Source organism: Struthio camelus, chromosome 6 (assembly GCF_040807025.1).
Source record: "Struthio camelus isolate bStrCam1 chromosome 6, bStrCam1.hap1, whole genome shotgun sequence".
NCBI classification, from domain to species: domain Eukaryota; kingdom Metazoa; phylum Chordata; class Aves; order Struthioniformes; family Struthionidae; genus Struthio; species Struthio camelus.
The window spans coordinates 45301479-45322849 of NC_090947.1; the positions used below are offsets into that span (position 1 = coordinate 45301479).

The following is a 21371-nucleotide window of genomic DNA, read 5'->3' on the forward strand; positions in this document are numbered from 1 at the left end:
GGCGGGGCCGCGGCAGGCGCCAACGCTCCCTCCACAGAGCGGGGCGCTGCGCGCGGCAGCTGGGCGGCGGGGCGGAGCCAGGGGCGGGGCGAGGTGAGCGACGGGGGCGGAGCTGGGGCGGAGCGCGGAAGGGGCGGAGCTGGGGCGGAGCGCGGAAGGGGCGGAGCCGGGGCGGAGCGCGGTGAGCCGCGGGGGCGGAGCGCGGGAGCGGCCGGGGGCGGGGCCGGGGCGGAGCGCGGTGAGCGACGGGGGCGGGACCGGGGCGGAGCGCGGGAGCGGCGGGGGGCGGAGACAGGGGCGGAGCGCGGGAGCGGGGGGGCGGGGCCGGGGCGGAGCGCGCCCTGCCCGGGCCGCGCCGCGCCGCGCCAGCCGGCGGCTCCGCGTGGGTGGCGGCCGCGCAGAGCGCTGCCTCCGCGCCCGCAGAGCGGCGGCGGCGGCGGGGCCGGGCGGGCCGGGGCGCGGCGCGGCGCCCGGCGGTGCCGGTGCCGGCTCGGCTCGGCTCGGCTCGGCTCGGCTCGGCGGGGCGGGTGGGGCGGCGGCGGCGGCGGCGCGGCGCAGCGCGGAGCGGCGCGGAGCATGTCGGCGCTGCGGCGGAAGCTGGGGGACGAGTACCAGGTGGTGAGCACCTCGGCGAGCGGCGGGGGGCTGCCGCCGCCGCGGGCGGCGCCGCGGGGCAAGCGGCAGCGCTTCGTGGACAAGAACGGGCGGTGCAACGTGCAGCACGGGAACCTGGGCGGCGAGACCAGCCGCTACCTCTCCGACCTCTTCACCACCCTGGTGGACCTCAAGTGGCGCTGGAACCTCTTCATCTTCATCCTCACCTACACCGTGGCCTGGCTCTTCATGGCCTCCATGTGGTGGGTTATCGCCTACATGCGGGGCGACCTGAACAAGGCGCACGATGACAGCTACACCCCCTGTGTGGCCAATGTCTACAACTTCCCTTCTGCCTTCCTCTTCTTTATAGAGACTGAGGCCACCATTGGCTATGGGTACCGCTACATCACGGACAAATGCCCCGAGGGCATCATCCTCTTCCTCTTCCAGTCCATCCTGGGCTCCATTGTGGATGCCTTCCTCATTGGGTGCATGTTCATCAAGATGTCTCAGCCCAAGAAGAGGGCCGAGACGCTGATGTTCAGCGAGCACGCGGCCATCTCCATGCGGGATGGCAAGCTCACCCTCATGTTCAGGGTGGGCAACCTGCGCAACAGCCACATGGTCTCCGCGCAGATCCGCTGCAAGCTGCTCAAGGTAGGTGTGCCGCCCTGTTGTCCTCTGCTCTCCCGCGCGTCCCTCCCCAGGAGACATCCATTCCCACCATCCCTCTGGTCCCTCTCCATCGCTCTCCTCCGCTCCCCCCTCACTCCCCTTTGGGTTGGATTTCCACCCTGGTCAGCCTTCCCCGTGCTCACGTGGCTGTGCTGCCGTCTCCTCATCCTCCTCGTCCTCGCGTGCGGGTGCCCACCCCAGAGCTGAGCCTTGGTGCCCTCTGCTCGTGGCTCCGGCTTGGGCTCGCTTGCTGTCTCGTGATCCCCTGTGGGGTCGGCCCTCGCGTTGTGCAATTACCATCACTGAGCCACACGATTTATTGCAGTTGGATAGGTTAATGTTTGCATGCAGCTCTTACATACCTACATAAATGTATGTGTATAAAAGAAATTCTAGGTTTCATCCCTATAATGTGAATGCTTTATATTTTGAATTCCTTGGTGTATGCTTTTAAAGGAAAGCTTTTTGCCTTTCCGGTGTATCTCTGTGTTTTTAGACAGCACTGAGTCCAGCCAGCCAGAACTTTATTTATATGGTGCATAAACTGAATGAAAAGCAGAATAGCACAGGTATAAATTTAAAAAATCGTGCTGACTGATGTATGCGTCTAAGGAAAACTGAGTATTTCTTTGAGACCTTTGCCGTTGCTGCGGTGGCCGTGTAGTTGCGCGAGAGCCGAAGTAAGGTGGGAGGCGGCTGCGGCGGGGGACGGCTGGGCTCGGTGCGGTCAGCGCGCGCGGAAAACGCAGTGCGTGTCCGCGGCCGAGCCGGTCCGCGGGAAGCGGGAGCGCCAGGTGCCGAGCTGCACGCGTTACATGCAATGAGCCCGGTCAGTAATCACCCAGCCTTTGGAGGGCGCCGGGATAACCCGTCCAGCTGCCTTCCTTGCGTGGTTAGGCCATGCTCACTAACGAGAGGTCGCCCTGTTACCTTTAACATTCATCTGTGATATCTATATAAAGAGTTAAATGAGTCATTTCAGTTACAAATTTTTTAAAAAGCCTGTTTTTTTTTTAAATCCATATGGTGCCTAAAAGAGAATTTTTAAATCTGGAGCTTAAAACTTAGTATGGTCCCACAAAACGTCCTGAACTTACGTATGTGAATGAATGGCTTCATAGAAGTCATTTATTCTTTGTTTTGAAAAAGTAACGCTAGAGTAATCAGTGTGAAAGGCTTTACAGCTCTTAATGAGAGGAGGAAAAAAAAGGCAAAAGGCCCCAAGGAACCTTATCATAGTCCCAGGTGAAAGAAAGCAAGCTCTCGTTGCAGCATATGACACAATTTGTGTTATAAAACCCAAGCTATTAGTAAGGCATTAGAATAACGAGCGCGATCTAAGCCTGTTCTGTGTGTTTTACCCGGTGCCTGAGTGGTACGACGTCCACATATCACGGATGGCAGGGCGTTTCTGGGTCTCTTCTCCACCGTTTACTTATTTCCTCCTCCCCTATGAAGGGGAAGGTTTTCCCACCTGTCCCAAAGCTGCAGAGCCTGTAGCTCTGGGATCTATACATATAGAGAGGGATCAATATCTAAGGATGGGTATAAACGTGTAGGGAGAGAAGTAATAAGGGTCTAAAATGTGGCTTTCGCTGTTATTAACTAGCCGTGCACATTACCCGCCTAATTTTGCTATATTCCCAACAGCGATTTGGGGAAGCAGTCCTGGCCTGTGGATAGATACCCCAGCCCAAACCCACAAACGCAGCAGGGAGAATAGTCCCTTCCTTCCAGGGAGGGTGCTGCCGTGCGTGCGTAGGCTTTGCGGCATTCAGAAGCACTACTGCCAAAGGAAAAACGCTAATTTCAGTAATTTGGGCGAGCCGAAGCCTTCCTTCGAGGTCCCACCTCTGCGCTGCGTGGCGCAGCTGGCGGTGAGGGTCGTCGGGGCGAGAAACGGGTGGCGGGCGCGGGAACGCTGCCGGGAGCGGATCGGGGCGGGCGCGCGGAGGGACCCTGCCGCCCGGCTCGGCCCCGGCTGCGGCGGGCGCACCCGCACTCTTATCTCGGCCCAGGCTCTGAGAACTGGGTTAGCCAAGGTACTCGTAGAGCTGCCCACAAATCTGCTCTTGAAACAACTCAGTTTTTTTAGTAGAAGGCGATTCAATCGAAATCCGGAAAAAAATCCTTTTTTTTTGTCTCTTCCGCTCAGCTCAGGCTATACTGGAGAAAAAGATGAATACAAAACTTCAAAACTTGCATGTTAATGCAAAAACGCTTTAAGTCGCAATAACCAGCTTTTCAGATGAGTCTCAAAGATTGTGAAGAACTTGGATGAAATTCAGCAGTCCTATATTTCCCTCCCAACATTAAATCAAGTCCAGAGTCCTTCAAGATCATTTTCTTTCTACAAATGCAATAGCTTAAGTAGCAAAATAGTAAATAATATGAATTCTTACGCCTTAGCTTGGATTGAATACTGACTTTTAGGTCAGGTGTAGTTGTAAAATAATATTTCGTTTGTCTGTAACGTTTTAGGTCTCTGTTTATCTCAAATTCCCTTAAAGTAAAAGCAGTCATGCTTCATGTTATGACTTCATGGCTGAATAATGCAATACTTGATTTTATTGCAGTTGTAAAATACAAGATTTTTGTGACCCCTGTGGTAAATCACGCTGGAAGCTCAGCAGCTCCAGTGCGACTAGCTGTAGCGTGACCGCGCGCGCGGTTCGAGGGCAAAGGGACTGGGGTCTCCCCGGGGGTTTAGAGTTACCATGACCATAACTCAATGCAGACCCAGAGAAACATATATATATATATATATGTATATACATATATATTTGTTAACCTCTCTTTCCCATCATTCTCATCCCCCCCATCTTTATTTCATGCCTGTTTTTCTGGCCTCCTTTGCTGTGTCCCTCACGTACTGCGCTGTCTTGAAGAGCCGCTTTTCAGCGCTCTTCTGTCTGTTAAGCTGACTACTGCAGAGCAGATTTCCACAGAATCAGTGTTCATCCTGCTTCTTCATCCTCTCCCGTGACCCACCTGTATCAGCAGGGGTTTCTGGTTGGTACGTTCAGACTAAGATCTTTGGGGTAGGAACCCCTGAATCGTCCTTGGATCTTGACTTAAAAGAATCCGTGCGGAAGCACCATGTGAAGCTACAGCGTTCATAACGCTTGTGATTGTAACCGAAGGCGGAAATGCAGGAGAACAGGACAGAACTAGCAACAGATTTTACGAGCAGACCTTTACATTGCTCTAACAAACCATTAGCGCTGATAAAGGAGTTTGGCACGGGAAAATCCTGACTATATTCAGTGGGCTGTGAAATGGCCCAGGGGGGTGGCAGGCGGGGTGGGGAGCAGTGCTAGGGTGGTGCTTCCTCCTCCTCCTCCTCCTCCTCCATCGCTTTGCTCCTGTTGTGCTCCCCGGCACTTCTGGGTGTCCCAAGCCTGATATTGCGGGAAGTGGAAATTTTACCTTTTTATTCAAAGGTAAACTTCTCTTTAAAAAAAAAAAAAAAACTGACCAAACGAGAGCCGCCCACCGCGAGCAGGATGCTTGCACGATGGTGGGCGAATGCTTCGTGGCCCTGGCGCGAGGGTGTGAAACGCGGTGGTGCGTGGCAGGATGGGATGGCGGAGGCAGTGGGCTAAATCTGAGTTTTCGCATGCCAAAAAATGAAAGCGTATTTCTCAGCTGGAACTTCAAGGCTTTGAAATGCGTTATTGTTTGTTTGGGATGAGAATGTCCTTCAAGTCCTACAACCGTGCAGCAGAAGTTTTAAAATAGAAACCAAATCCGGAGCGAGGCACGTAATCTGTTTTTGCTCTCTGGTCTTTTTTTCCTTCGATTTTTCTCACCGTTTCCGGCCCCGCGCAGCCCTGGGGTTGTGAGCAGTGCAGTCCCCGGGGTGTCACGGTGGGTGCCGTCCCCCGGCCACGGCGCCCTTGCCCGAGCCCTGGCGTTGCGCGGCCGCTCCTCCTGCCTGCGCCCGCCGGGGCCGAGGGCTCGCTCCGCAGCCTGGAAGCGTCTTTCCGTTCGTGACTCTTAACGTTCAGCAGAGGATGGGGTTTCTCGGCTTCAGCTGATCTCTTCGGTGGCAGCTGCCGGCGTGACTCTGGCGAGCGCTGGGCATGGTCCGGACCCAGGGGCTCGCGGCTGCGTCGGGGCGCCCGCGCCCCTTCAGCGCGTGGTACGGCTGTGACGGTTCCCTGCCCAAGGCTGAGCTGGGGAACAGCTCCACGTGGGAAGTGCCACGCGCGGTCGTGATGTGGGCATGGCTGAAGGTCATTTCCGGTGGTGATTCAGCTTTGTTGTTTGGTTATGTATGGCCAACGCAACAGTTGGTAGAACTTCTTTTTTTTCTTTTTCCTCTAAATAACAAATAACAGAAAATTTGGCAACAGAGGTAGTTACCGGAGAGGGCTGTAATGTTCCATTCCTGCCTGTTCATAACACCAAGCGGAGAAATAAAAGGCCAGAATAAAAGCAGGAGGAGGGAGCGTTTGCTAGGGGTTCCCGTGATTACAGCTCTGGTGGTAGACCTGGGGCCCGCGACACCTGCCTTGCAGCTGAGGCGCCTGGGCCGATGCTCTGAACTTGGTGTTTCAGTGCCGAGAGCGTTTTTATGGGCTTGTTATGGAGCTGTTAAAAAATGGTTGGGGGACAGCTTTAACTAAAGCTGTAACAGCTTTTACGTCTCGAGTTTTTTTTTTATCAAAAGAGTAGTCATTGAAGTTCTAAAAACTTCTTGGAGAACTGTATTTTCCACTTACTTTCCGTTGACGTTAGTTGCTGTTAGTCAGCTCTGGTAGAACTATATCTTCTTGGAAAAGCCAGTGATTAATTTCACTGTTGGTGTCTGATGCAACGAGTTTATTTTCCTGCAAAGTCCGTGCCTGTCCTCGCTGACTCAGCTTTGCGGCGCGGCCCGGGGCAAGGTGGGGGCTCGCTGGCCGCGCACCAGCCGCCCGAGCCGCTCGTTGGGCACCACCTCGCTGGCTCGTTCTTCCCTCGTGGATGTGGCTGCAAGCCCTTGCCCGAGTAATAGGCTGTTCGAGGTCATCATATCACAGCATGTGTTTTGTGAATTTTTGGTTAACTTTGGCTTACCAGAGCCTCAAGTTCAGATGTCTTATTTGTACTTGAGTAGCTGAGCTCTTGGACAACTGCCGCTGCTTGAGGACTTCAGTCTGGGCAGATGAACAGCCTGAACGGTATGCAATATTGGGTCAACGGCACGCTTAATTTCCACCGACTTCTTTTCCCGCTCTAAGAGGCAGCGATCCAGGTTGGTGGCAGGGCCGCCGCCGAAGGACACCCGCTTCTGCAATTTGTGTTAATGGCCGTTTTGAGAGCAGGCAGTTTTCCAAGACTCGTAAGTTAGTGAGCTGTAATTATAGTAAGATGCATGTTATAAATAATTCATACGTGGTGTTGTGTATGAACAGCGCTGGGTTTCTGCCCGTTCCACGGTTGCACGGCTGTGTAATGACTTGTTTGGATTTTGTCTCATATGATTGATGGTGCAAAATGTTGGCCAGGATATGAGTTGCTGTCAGGCTGCCTTGAAAATTGCTGTTCAAGTGGTGATTTCTTTCTCTCTCTGTCTTTTCCCTTGCCTGTTTGTCTAGTCTCGACAGACACCGGAGGGCGAGTTCCTCCCACTTGATCAGCTTGAACTGGATGTAGGTTTTAGCACTGGGGCCGATCAACTTTTCCTGGTGTCCCCGCTTACAATCTGCCATGTGATAGATGCCAAAAGCCCCTTCTATGACCTCTCCCAGCGGAGCATGCAAACAGAGCAGTTTGAGATTGTCGTCATCCTAGAGGGCATTGTGGAAACCACCGGTGAGTAGAAAACACAACTACGCGGCGAAGCGTGTGTGTCTCTGCAGCCCGTCAGTCACGTTCTGCACACTTAAGTTGTTTAAAATGAGGGTTTTTTTTTTTTTAATCTAAAGGCGCAATACCATTTTGTCAATGCTTCAAGACTGCCAAAGTCTTATTTTTATACTAAGGGAAAACGTTTGAGTGGTTGTCTTTTTTTTTTTTGAAAAATTTGGGAAGCTGGTGCGCTGGGGGCCCTGCGAGCTCTCCGTTGGCCGGCTGGCCAGCTCAGCGGCGTGGGCTGAGTCTCCGGGGCCGGGCTGCTCTCGCGACGCCTCGGCGGGGAACGGAGGCCGTGTCCTGGGGCGGCGCGCAGGGGGGCCCTGGGAGCCGGGGTCACACGCAGAAGCCCTTCTGCCGCATTTTCGGTTCATACGCTCGTGTCCCTGCGTGCCTGTTCTATGCTGCTTCTCGAATGTAGGCCGTAATCTCCTAGAACCCGATATTGCAGTATTTTAATAAATTCAGCCTAATACCCAGTGAGGCTGGTGAGAGCGGAATTGCATCGTTAGTGCTTTTCAAGAAAAACTCTTACTGATATTAGCATAACTTGCTTGTGTCAGGATTTCAAGGCTGGCACGCAGACCAGAGGACTCCAGTTCTTTTTAGCAGAATCATTTTCAAATATAAATGATGGAAGAAAAGCGATTTTGTAAATAACCCATTAGAATTTTAAAACAAGCTAGCGTCAGTTGTGTTTGTATCCTTTTGAATCTATTTTTGTAATGTTTCAGACTTAAACGTTATGCGCAGAGCAAAAAAACCAATTGGAAGTAGCTTCTGAATCTACAAATCCTAGCTCGTGCAAGGTTGCAGATGTCGTGACCTGGTTTTGTAAGATGAGGTGAATGTTGGATAGAATACAGCAAAATAAGTTCTGTCTTGATAAAACATGGAGGGATGGAAAGGGTTTTAAAGTTAAAAATTTCTTGAAAACAGTAAGTAACGAAGGAAGGAGGAGAGCTTCAGGAGGAAGGAGGAGAGCTTCAGGAGGAAGGAGGAGAGCTTCAGGAGGAAGGAGGAGAGCTTCAGGAGGAAGGAGGAGAGCTTCAGGAGGAAGGAGGAGAGCTTCAGGAGGAAGGAGGAGAGCTTCAGGAGGAAGGAGGAGAGCTTCAGGAGGAAGGAGGAGAGCTTCAGGAGGAAGGAGGAGAGCTTCAGGAGGAAGGAGGAGAGCTTCAGGAGGAAGGAGGAGAGCTTCAGGAGGAAAGGGAGCAGAACTGAGAGCCTGCCTTTTGAAAGCCAGTGAAGGCGCTGTCGGTGGCATTGGGGAGACAAAAAGGCCTTGCTTCACAGCTGGTGTCTGGCACATGGACTGGAGGGTGATTCTCAAGCTGCAGCACTTTTTGCTGATGTAAACTTACTGAGTCTGGTTCAGATAGAGGAGATAGGAACTGACATGAAGGAAGAGGCAGTCTTTTATATAAGATAGCCTTTCTTAAGAGAGCAGAGCTGGACGCTTAATAGGTTTAATACAAAATCTGGAGGGCTCGTTGGCACGCAGGGAGCACGGTGCCGAGCGTGCTACATGAAGTCAGGACCCGTCTCTGAATGCTGGTGCTCCCCCAGTAGATTCCTTATTATAATTTCCATCTCCTCTATCGTTCACGCTTAAACACAGAATGCACACAGCAAAGCTAAGGTCTCCTTCTTCTGGAAACATACAGTAATTTATGCACGCATAAATATGTAATTTGAATTTACAAATGTACGTATGTATCAAGAATAATGGGAAGCCTTTCATGTGGGTTACTTACCTGAATAGATCAGGTAGAATGAAATGGATTTAATTAAAGATGTAGTTTTCTAAGGAGTTAATCCTGATACTCTGTGAATTCTGAACACTGATGTTAGGCGGACTAAAATTCAGTAAAAAATAGGCACATCATTTAAAGCAAATCTAACGTGCCCCGTTGATGCCAAATGCTAGGCAAAATAGGTTCCTTGTATTTGTGGAAATAATATATTGCAGAAATCTTCCACCTAAGCTACCTTAATTTATGGTTTGCTTCTAATCGCCCACATTCCTCCCAGAGCAGAAGCAATAATTTGATGGGGATTCCTGGAGCATTATAAAATAAATTGCAGCTTGCGCTCTTGGATTTTTTTTTTTTTTTGGTAGAGAAAGCTTGTAGGAGGCTTAGTCTGTTGTGTTTCTTCATTCTGAGTGTAAAATGGAGTTAGCTAGTCTTGCTGTACAGTGTAAATGATGTAAGAAGTGCAATAAAAGTTTCAAATGTTTGCTGGCTTGGAAAGAATACTGAAACAGTGGACAAGAAATAACTTGCAGCTGGTTAGAGACCAGGGTGCGATTTTCTGTTAGGTGTAAAACTGATGCTTGTTATTTAGTTTGTCTGTGAAAGTCAGTGAGTAGGTCGTACGTTTGAAAAGGCCAGCTTTTCAAATGAATTTACATTGCGTGTAACTGAAGAAAGAGCTATGATGACATGGATATGTCTCATAGGAGCTGAGTGAATCCCGAGTAATCTGCATGTAGTTCAGAACAGTCTTGCTGATGATGAATATATGTAGACGGCTGGGAAGTAGGTTGGAGGAAGAGTAAAAAAACTGTAGTCGATTTGCAAATGAACCAGAGTTAGAGCTGTGAGTGTCTGAAGTCTGAACTGGATCTGGTCTGACTTGAGCTGGAGAGGGTTTCGGAGTTTATTTTGTGTCTGGTCCAGTCTGTCCCCAGAAAGAGCAGATAGAAGCCTGAACACGGCCAGAAGTTTAAATTACTTGCAGACGAATGGGACTTTTGTACTACAACTATCAACTCGACAAATCTGGTACTTCACATATTTGAAGAGTAGCTTTTTATGCTTTTATTAGTATTATCAGTTCATGTGCAGAAGTTATTGCTTGGCAAGACAAGCATAGTCCTGATTTTTTTTTCCCAGTTAAAAATAACAGTAATCTGAGTGTCTGTGGCACTCTGAACTTCAACATTAGCTCCAGCTGGTTCCGGCAGGAGCTCAGTGGAATCAAGAATGGAGTCACCACCTTCTGAAGGAAATGGTAGCGATGGCACAGCTTTTGATCTGTGTGTCACTCGCCAAAAGTTGTAGCAACCCCGGGAGCGTACAACCAGGGCCTGGGAGCAGTCGTGCTGCTGGTGGTGCTCGGTCGGGCAGTGGTCCTCCCTTCCACTGAGCCTTGTCAGCTTCCCCATCAAGATGGAGACCTTTCCTGGTGACTGCTGGCTTAGTCCTAGCTGTGTTGCATTATCTTTTAGTCCGGAAGTACAAGCACAATGTTGTGTTAATACTGTTGGAAGTGGTATTTCATTTGGTTTATGGGTGAAGCCTATGTAGAGGGAACAGCAACTCTGGAGAGCGAGTCTTTCGTACATCCATTTTCACTGGTGATTTTCTGTTGCAGGAGTAAAATAGATGTTTCCCGCAGGGTGAAGGCTCTCCTACCATTCTGCCCAGAAAACTGCCTTTATAGCGTATCTCCATTACCCTCCCATCAATTACCCTGCACGGAAAAAATCATCGGGAAACATTGTATGCCATTCATTTAAAAAAAAATCTGAAATTGAGTTGGATTTTAACATTTATAAGACTACATTTCAATATTAGAGGAGAGTGAAAATGGATGAATTTGTATAATTACACAGTCTTGGCATTTGGTTTCTTTCCTAAGGCAAGAGAGATCTAAAAGTCAAATTCAGTGATGCCCTTTGCTGTGTTACTGAATTTCCTTTGGCTCTCCTGCTGCCTGGATCTGTGTGCTGTGCTAGACCAAGGTAGTGTTCTCCATTAGGTAGTCTTCTGTGAAATACTACCTAGAAACTGCTTTTTTGAATTTAAAATTGCATTCTGATTTTAATGCTTCAATATGAAAACAGTTATTTTCACTCAAATTTCTTCATTCGTAAGTGGTGAAATCTGTACTGAGCAGAGTACTAGTTTTAGGAGTAAATTTCATCCAATATTAGATGTGGTTTTTGCTACTGTTTTGTGTCTACTGACTTGCCAAGTGAGTGCGGAGGATCTGATTAAAATAACATGGCTTCTGAACTTAGACAGTAAGCAACCTCATAGTACAGCCAATTTTCTAAAGTTGCTGTCTTATTTTCTTTTTTTATAAAATTGACTTGAAGAGCATCAATACCATGGAGATAAATTGTTTTTCAAGCCACAGAAATACAGTGCAAATGAATTGCGCTATTTACTTTCCATGGTGAAGTCCTTGCAATTTACTTTAGGTGAGCCGACCTTGCTAGGGTTGTGTCAGGCTCCCACCATGATTATCTGTTAATGCTACTCTGTCAGCATATTTAACAGAAAAGGCCTTGGTCTTCATCAGCTCTTCAACTTAGTGTGTTTAAATGGATATCTAGTACTTTCTGCTTACACTCAGGGTTAGCTTTTCAAGTAAATTATTTTCTCTGTGCGCCTGAAAAATGCTGTGAAATTGAGCTCAGGTCTACAGCATCCTTTGTTTAAAAAAAAAAAAAAAAAAAAAAAAAGCCAAAAACCCTGAGATACTCACGTGCGTGTCCTGTGTCTTATGGAGGTCTGCTGGTCCCAGAGTTAAGAATTATACAGCAAACAAATAATATCACATAACAATAATATTTATGTTGTGACATACTCCAAGCATTTCTCTTTTTCTGTTCCTATTGACATGACAGAAATGGCCTCCAGTCTGAAATAGAATGAGGAAGAAAAGCATGTAAAAAGAACCGCAGAATGCTGGTTCTACCAAGACAAACTAAGAGATAATTAAAGTCACTGGAAGGGGCCAGTGGGGTTGATTCAGGTTTCTTAATGTTTTGTATTTTCAAATGTTTCAGCTTTTAATTATTTTATAAATCATGACTTTAAAAAGTGTTTAGTAGTATGGTCTCATTTCTACGTTCACGTGTGATCAGAGTCAGAAATGCAGCAGTCGAGCAGAGGAAGTTGCAGTCAGCCACACTGGCTGATACACGCGGGGGGTCTCAGAGCTGTAGCAGGAGCATGAGTCTTCCGTCTGTCCTGCCGAGATAGTGGCATATGAGATAGCATTTGGAAGGCATATCACCTCAGTTAATATTAAGCCAGGATAGCACAATTTTAGGGAAAATAATCTGAATTATTCTTTTTACTATGCCATTTTTCATGCTATGCTCATAAACGTGTCTGTCTTGTTCATTTTCAAGCCCTGAGGACTATGCCTTCGTCCAGCTCTTGGTCTGGTACATGAGATGAGGTTAGCTTTCTATAGATAAGCACAAGGTTTTCTTCCATATTTATTTGTCACAGAGCTTTTGAACCTCTTTAGATTTACATTGCTGTGGAAAAAGGAAGGAAAAGTCTCTGCCAAGAAGCTCTCACGTATGAATGCTGTATGGTGACAAAGAAGAAATGCAGGTTTTTGAGCCTCTCCATGTAATAGGGAAGGAAAAAACAGACAGGTGTTTCCATGACATTGTATTTTTTAAATGTGTGCGAAGAACTGAAGGAGTGGGAAGCCCAAGCTGGCACTTGTGTTGCAGGACTATTTCTCCAGACAACTTTCTCCAGGAAGTTGTAATTTTTCCAGTGGAAAGCTATGCCCCCCAATGTCCTTATGCAGTAAGGACACCAACTGTAATGCTATCTGACTGAGGCCAGGGCGTGAATGTCTTACAAATCTTTAAAAGTATTAGAATGCATTAGTAGAGTATTTCTCACTCTAATATAGCCTCTGATTTATTACAATAAGGTTTTGGGAGTCCTAACAGCAGCTGGTTTTGACGGAGCTCTGTCTTCCGACAGAGAGTTGGAGCCATTCTTGGTTTTCTTCAGCAGATGCTTCTGAGGATTTTTTTTCCCTTTGACGTTGTTTTTTGTTTTAATCAGTTAACTTCTGATATGCAACATTACCAAGTGGCTTAGAGAATTGGTAAATATATACAGTAAATTCCATTTTCACTGTCTGCAGGGACACTAAAATTTTTTTGGAGAACTCTTGAGTTGGTTAAGCAAGATCTTCTTGCTTATAGATCCCACTTGGCTGATTAAAATCACCATTTCTAGTACCTTCTCTCATTAAATCATATAAAAAGATTTTTAATAGATGCTTCCCAACTTGATTTAATTAATTTACTGCCTAGTCACTGAAACTTTGATTTCTTGAAGTATAAACATTTCTTTATCCTTTCTTTGCCCTCTTTAATTACAGCTTTTAGGTGGTTTAGATAAAAACACGTGGCATTTTATTTAAAGTTTCTAAGCCTTACACTACATCAGTGTTCCAGGAGAAAGGAAGATGCAAAGCAGACATCAGTTGACTTCCTAAAGCGACAAGGCCACCAGGTTCCTTTTACTTTCTCTGGTAAAGGGTCTTCATGGTCTTCACGCGACAACCCCGTAGGAGAACAGCATGATTCAGCTAACAACACTTTCTGCTCCTTCCTTTTCTAGAGGGTTGGTATCCCTTTCCATCAAGTCCTTTCTTTTCCAGATAGAAGCAAAATATCTCAGAAGACAGATTTTTTTTTTTTTTTTTTAACTCCCATCTGTTACACTCCATTCTGTCGCTTTTAAGAGTGCCCGTTGCTTTGTTCAGGCTGACGTTGATTCATCTGGGGTGCACTGAACTGTGATCGCTTTCAGTAAAAGCCGGAATTCTGGAATACCATCGCGTTTGGCATGTCATGATGATACCGCCCAGCCGCGTGATGTGGCACCTATGCTGCAGAGGGTGCAATGTTCACACGTGGGTCGTAGATGCGCTTAATTCTGTTCTTTACCCCTGGTATGACTTGTAGATAAAACCTCACACTTGGGGAATGCTTTGGGAGCATCAAACGGTAAGGTGGTAGGATGCCGGGGTTACTGAAAGAATGGCGCCAAGCAAGTCCATGCGACTTGGCCCGTTTCTTCAGCTGTTTCCCCGTGTCCTGCAGTGCTGCTGATTGGGGCCCCAGAACTGTGGCAGCATGGAAATCTGTGGAATTTCCCTGGAAATATTAGAGAATGCTCCATATTGGCTTTAAGTTTTTATTTATTTCAGTTTTCTGGACTGTCAGTTAAAGATGGAAGAACAATATACTTCAACAGCTGAAATGCTGCTTTACAAAATTCGAAATGGTTGTGATTCATAAGGGTACATAGGTAATTGGTAATCATTTAGGATTATTTTTTGATATATGTTCAGCCCCTGCATTATTAAGATAATGTGTAATTTTGAAGTACACTCAAAAGCATTGATTTTCAAAACTTATGCATTGTCCTGGTCCCACATTATTGTGATAAGGAGTCTTAAGCTCAATTGTCAGCACTGGAACAGCAAAACTTGCAGACGTTGTTAATAGGGAGAATAGTTTTTGCCTCTCACGCTGGATTCCCCGTAGAGGTCTTTACAGCTGCTTGTGTTTAGGAGTACATGTCCTTTTTAAATTGCGGTATTATCCTGCAACTTACTGATAAGCTGCTGAAACTGCTAAAAATGAACAGTTAATAAAAACCTGGAACGTACGGAAACCTAGCAGGAAAGTGGTATGTGAATCCCTTCTCAAAACTCATTAAACGATGTTTTGAAAACCTTTAAACATCATTTGCGGATAAATCAAACAGCCTGCCATGCTTTTTAATTAAATAAATAGAAAATGGAATCAAAGACATTCCACCGTTTTTACTTTTAAAATGTGAATAATTTGAATTACGAAAGCGTGGATCTCCATGGAAGGGCTTCTCTCAGAAATAGATATATGTGAATCATTTCAACGACAAAACAACTTGAGTGAACAAAGAAGCGTAATACAAATGTGAAAGCTAATATGATTTAGATAATTACTAGGGCTATGTAAAAATTTTTTTTTCCCCCCCCATGCGTTAGCTTCAAGGTGACTTAGCTGTAAAGAAATCCTAGCACAAGTTTAGCGAGGCTTTTCTGTCCTGATTAATCGACTGCAGCAGAGCGACACCGGTTAATCACAAAGGCAAAACATCCTTGTCGTTGCCACAGAAAGGATGCACTGAAATTGGGACCTTCCTAAACCTGCCTTGCTCTGCCCCTGTCCGAAACCGGCGTTCAGGTGCAGCGCAGCCAAAGAGCTGACCTTGATTTAAGAAAGTGATGCATAAGCGTTGTACCTAGAAAAGCAAAAATGGGTGTTTTTTAACTGCTTGCAACCCCTTGCCATGTATTTATCTGTTTTGCAGGAAGACTTGACAAGTTGGGGCTGGTGGCCAGGAAACTTCCTCTGCTGGAAGTTTCTGTTACACGTTTAGTTTGTTGCTTTTAGTTTATTTTCAACAAATGAGATTCAGAGAAGCTAGACAAATTTGCAGATTTAACCTATACACTTAAACTGGAAACAGAAGATAAATGTGTGCGCTGAAGATAAGGTCTTACATTAGTTCTAGTTCAGAATCTCTTCGATTTTCAGCTAGAAATGTAAATCTGTGCTTAGGAAGAAGTCTGCATTTCCAATGGATGTATGCAAATGGTGAAATGAATGAAAACAAAATCATGGAAATTAGATATTTTTTTCCTTGGGTAATCTCCACTTTGGTTAAATCCATTCAGCATTAATTATGACTTTTATAAACATTTAGTATTTTTTAGTGATAGCAAAAAGATCAAGGTTCTGCAAAAAATGTAGCAAACGTTGTAAAGAGGCACAACTGGAAGACAGCAGTTTTATATCTGTGTCCCTTATGTAATTTGCAACCTTTTTATTTTGGGTAACGTCTGCCTCCTCCTGCTTAAGGCAGAAATTCCCTACAGTACTGGATTTTACTGCATAGCACTTCCATGGTTCGTTCTGCCCTTTTTTTTTTTTTTTAAAAAACATCTCTTTTGAGATAGACTGGAGAGAAAAGGTAGTGGTTTGAATCTGAAGAGCTGTATGAGCTTTCCTTTCACCATATATAATCTGAATAACTGGTGATTCATCAAAAGTCATGGCTTTGTAAAAATACTTCTTCATGCTTAATCGAACAGCATACGTTTTTCTTGAATGAGCTGTCTTGTGCTGATCAGAAGCTGACACAAATGGACCTTACACAATCTGTCTGCACATGGATTTCAGTTTTTTCATGAATAAATATTGGAGGGATAAGCACGAGTCAGAAACCTCTAACGGAGTGACATGTGCAATGATCTAGAAAACATAGGAGCACTAAAACTTGATCTCTGATATAAATCTGTGCAGTGCCTCCAGGAAATCGAACCTACCCAACAAGAGAAATATTAATGCCCGCTTCCGTAGGCACGTGTGAGCTGCCTCCCTTCTGCAGCTGGAACCGCTTGGTTGTCGTTAGTTGGGGGGGCTATTTTTTCTTCCCCTCCAGGGAAGTTTGGAAGGTGGAGTTGAGGAGAAGCTAGCCGTGACGTTACCGTAACGAAAGGGAGAGGGTTGTGCGGCAGCTGCTGCTCTACGATGTGAGCACTGTCTGGAAATCTGTAGAAGGCAAAATGCTTTAATGTTTTCAGAGCAAATTTAGTGGTGTTGTGAGGGAAGTTCGTTTTCTCCTGCGGCAGCGCTTGTGTTCCCCTTCTGTGCAGGGAATCCTTAATTCGTTTAACGGCAAACGGGAAGGTGGAGATTTGGCTTTCTAAATATAGCACTGAATTGCTCCTCTCTGATAAATTCATAAACCAGCAAGAAAACTCTACAGTGGTCAAATTGCGGTGTTTCTCTCCTATTGTTTTATCGGTTAATAAGCATAAACTGGAGGTCTTAATTTTGTTCTGATCATCTTATCATCATCACTATATCTCCTACTGAGTTGTATAAATAATTCAGTGATTTTTTTTTTCTTCATACTTCTGAATAGAAAAAAGCTTTGGCTAAAATAGCCTCCTTATTGGAGTTGCCAGAATATTTTTGTGGATTTGTGGTGAAGAATGGCTTAAAGAACTATTCAATTTATACATACATTTCAATTGCATCAAAATCTGAATTTGAATCATGATGCATTTGAGTGAAACTTATTTGTCATGATTTGGAGGCTGGGCCCTGCAGAAGGATATCCTCCCTGCTCCCAGTGAGGAGGTTATTGCAAAATAGTTTGAACAAAGACTGAGAATACTTGTCTGAGGATGACTACATTTTATCTTAATTCAGGAAGTATTTTACTTGCTAATGCAGACCGAATGACTGGTTTTGCCCTGTTCATATTTTTCATAGCTATTTCCATGGTAGTTTTAGGTGGATTTACCAAATTACAGCTGCAGCGCCAGCCGAAGGCGTATTGCCCGGGGAAGACCAGCTCCTTCAAGATTGATATCATGTTGTTGTCATCTGAGGAGGAGCTGCTTGGTTCCGACGTGTCCCTGATTTTCCGAACAATTTTATTGTTTAACTCTTGGCTTATATGAAACCCTCAAAACTGACATGTGCTAATAATGATCCAGTTTCAGTCTACTTGGGTCAAGTTGCCTGTTTGTTTTGAAGACCTCTCTTGTTGTTGCATTTATGTAGAAGTCTATAAACCGCAGGAGACTCTCTATATCCGCAGTCTCTCTTTTCCAGGTTGCAGACTGGTGTTGAGGGATGTTTCCAGGTTTTCTTCGCATTTAGGTGATGCCAGCGGGAGGAAGGGGGCCAGCAGGCATGCACACAGTGATGGGCCGCATGTCCATAGGGGCCGTTGCCTCGCGCCTGTTGCAGGGATGCCAACCTGTGTGTGAGCGACGCCCGGCGGTGTCACAGCTCGTCCAGTCTTGCCTCTCAGGTTACTTTTCCTAAATCTCCGAAAGCTGTTTTACTTAGCCCTCTATCGTTGACCTCCTCCGCCGTTTCTGTCGGGAGCGCTACTGCCGCGGGAAGCGGCGATGCTGGAGAGGTCTTCCCAGTGCTGGAGAGGTCTTCCCAATGTGCAGTGGAATGGAAGGATCGCTCCTCCTTCCTGCTGCCGCAGGGCTGCTTGGCTCCCGAGCCCGCGGCTGTGTTTTATCAACGTGTCACGCGGACTAACAGAACGTGTCACCATCCACGACGACACCGGAGCCTTTCTTTGAAAAGTTGCTAGTGACTAGGAGTTCCCGTTTTGTGTTGGTGCAGCAAAGCCGTTCCTACTTCCATTAGCTGCACCTCTCCCCCCGTTTTCTCACGTAGTGCATCCTTCTCAGATTCTTTCCCCCGATTTGTTAATATTATTTTAAAATTAAGTTTATAATTTTAATTTTGCAGGGTATTCTATTTTTTTTCCCTATTCAAAAATCTCATTTCTCTGCCTTCGGAGGAAATTAAGTCGATTTGACCTGGTTTGCTCTGACAAATCCAATTGTGCCCTTGCTTGTCACCTTACTGTCTTCTAGCTGATTAAAACTGTTTTGTGCAGCATTTTTCTGTGGTTTGAAGTTATCCCGACTGGGCTGTAATTACTTGTCTCTGTCCTTTTCCTCCTTTCCCACATGGATCCTGTCTTTGCCCTTCTGTGCTTTCCTGGACTCTCGCCCTCCCTCCGTTGCTTCTCACAGGTATTTTATGACGGACTCATCCCTGCAGCCAGTCCTCAAAGTACTTGAGGACAAATTTTGTGAGGCCTAACCAGTTTGGAAACATCTAACATACTTAAGTAGTTTCTAACCCCGTTTTTGGTATCCTGAGCTCCCGTCTCTCTGCTACTGAAGTTAATTGTTTTAGCCACCTGAGCGCAGCTAAACTTCGTAGTTTACTGAAGCAAGGAGTGCGTATACTTGGGTCTTCTCAGGATCATATTTTATTACCTTGTTTTCCCCCATTCATCAATGAGTGTTTCTTTCTCTAGTTCTCATTTTCCTGATTTTACTGTTAATTTCTTTAGAGTGGCTTCTGCTTTTAGAATACCGGGAAGATGTGACATTTGCAATTGCTTAAGTAAACATGCTGTTGTGTTGTCCTTTATTTGAAAAAAATGAAGCGTGGCAGTCACACCACACGTTGTGATGCAGTACTTTGAAATTCTGTATTCCTAAAGAATGCGGGGATTTTGGAAGATTTAGTGCTGAGCAGTGTCCTTACATCTTCTGATGGTTTTAGTATCTATTAAGTCCTCTCGGTTACAAACCCCAGCATGTTTACTCTTTTGCCCGAGAATGCCGCTCTGAAGACTTGAATTGCAGAAGTGCTCATTGCAGAGCTAGTAATCAAAATCCTAAGCCTTCTTATAAATAAATATAAAACTATTTTGTCCTACTTTACAGTAAGCTGTTAGAAATATCCAGCTTACTAGCTAGGAGCTGCCTTTGGGAGGGTTTTTAAACTGACAGTCTTCAGATGCTTTCTTACCTCTTGCGTTTTGGTTCATTTGCTCCTTATAGATCAAGACTCATCATTTGCTGGAGCGCTAACTTTAGAGGTATAGCTGCTGCTGAATATAATTCACATGCTTCTATTTATCACAGTACGTAAACACGAGTTTTAAGCAATTTGTCACAACTCAAAAGAGCGTGAACCAGATGCGGCCCCAGTGTCTATCGGAAAAAGATCCCTACCCTTGGTGTGCGGTTACTCTAAATTCTGTGATAGGGTATTTTCCCCAACTGCCCTTCTACAATAGTGAGGAATTATTTGCCCAGTGATATCATGGAAGAGCTCATTTAACTGAGTTTCCCTATTGACTGATGAAATCCCAAGTGGTGGTTTTCTTCTGAGCATAAAAAGGGAAGGCGAAGAGGGACGAGGAGAAAGGGCCTCTGACCTGCCGGCACTCGGGAGCTTTACCCGACTCCCACGGCCTTTGCTGTGAGCTGCTGCTGAGAAGAGTGATAGAGGCAAATTCATGCGATTTTTATTGAAGCTCTTCCTTAAGAGTCTTTTAGGAGTTCCCAGGATTCGTCTGGATTGTCAAAGTGTTGCACGTGGTCCCCAAAAGAAAACAAGTGTTCATTCCTGATCTGCTTTGGAGATCAGTGTAGTCTTCTAGTTCTCTAACGTTTGCATAATCACTCATATGGACATATTTTACTGTGTATATATATATATATATATGTATATATATATATATATAATATATATAATTTAACAAAGTTAAATAATTTTATATATTTATTTGACTTTATATATATGTAATTCTGTACAGAAGTAACTAAACTGACAATACTTTATCACCCCTCCCGAGGTTGCTGATGACATGAAGGCAGTCGGGTTGTTGGCAGGTGACTTTCACGGTTGTATTTGTTTGCCTGTTGATGACCGAATTGTTCGGCTGTGGCTCTGTCGTTCAGGCTCCGGGGGGGATATCGCGTGTTCAGTGCGGGGGCCCTGGCAGGCTGCAGAGGGAGGCCAGGTCCCCGCGGCCGGCGTTCAGGAGCTGGCGCGGGCGAGCGTGTGCCGCGGGAGCAGAGAGCGCGTGGAGGTGCGGCGTCGAAACCGTGTGCCTTTGCACCAAAAATACTTGCTGTTAGTAAGGGACTGGTTGCGTAATTTGCTCTGCTTTGCCCCGGTTCGCTGATGCGGTTAGCAAGCCAGCGTGGCCCGTTTTGCACCGACGTCTGCCGGATCTCGTCTTCGTGTCGTCTGCTGGGGCTTCTCCCCCGTCGCAGCCCTCGAGCTGTGTGGTGTCTCCCTAGTAATTACGTAGGGGTGATGCTTTTTTATTGATGTCAGAGGATGAGAGTGAAAATCTGCAGTGCAGAGACAACCAGTGCTGTTAAAGATTTTTTAGAAGGCTTTTGTAAAGACGCGTTTCTTTCATCAAGTACAGAAATGCATTTTCTATCATAATTTCCATCACTGCAGCCCAGTCCCTTAAAGCTCGTTCTGTCTGAGACTCATGGTGAAACCTCCTTGAAACCCTGCTGGCTGAGACCACACGGAAATGTCAAGAGAGAAAAAAGACTGTGGTGGTTCTGCTGCGTTCGAAGTCCTCCACGTGTGCCAGCGCAACGCTGCCCAGTCTGATCTGTGTAATGCTCCTGCGTGCGTCTTCTGGGGCGGGGGGGACACCGCTGGCGTGCGTGCTGCCCTCCCCCAGGCCAGCCTCGTGTTCGCAGGAACTGCGCCTGCGGTCCAGACCTCGGAGAAACCTCCGCGCCTGAACTGATGACCGCTGTTTGGTCATAAGATCGTAGGTAACGTGTGAGATTAGGAGGTTCCTTACTCAGTCTCAGAGCGCAGCCTTTTTGGTCTCGGTGGGGTTAAAGAATAGATTAAAATATAAATATGCAGTATTACCTGAATATCAGCAAGCTTTCATGTCTGGCCAAACTGCCCGGGGGAGAAAAAACAAGTCTAGAAGGCACATTCCTGTAAACCGTTTAAGAAGAGGTCTCTTACTCAATTATCAGTATCGTAAATTTTGGTTGACAGTAGCAATGAGGGTTGTTGTGGGATGCAGGATCCAGTAAGG

General features: G+C 46.3%; 1 protein-coding gene across 1 annotated transcript in view; it reads left to right on the forward strand.

The window, feature by feature from the left end:
• The first annotated feature begins 550 nt into the window (after nt 1-550).
• The window catches only part of KCNJ3 (potassium inwardly rectifying channel subfamily J member 3), a 60134-nt gene continuing 39313 nt past the window's right edge, over nt 551-21371 (forward strand). The window contains exons 1-2 of the mRNA XM_068949417.1: nt 551-1254; nt 6858-7074. Of these exons, the coding sequence (XP_068805518.1) occupies nt 577-1254; nt 6858-7074 (895 nt within the window). The 5' untranslated portion in view covers nt 551-576. The remainder of the gene's footprint in view (nt 1255-6857; nt 7075-21371) is intronic.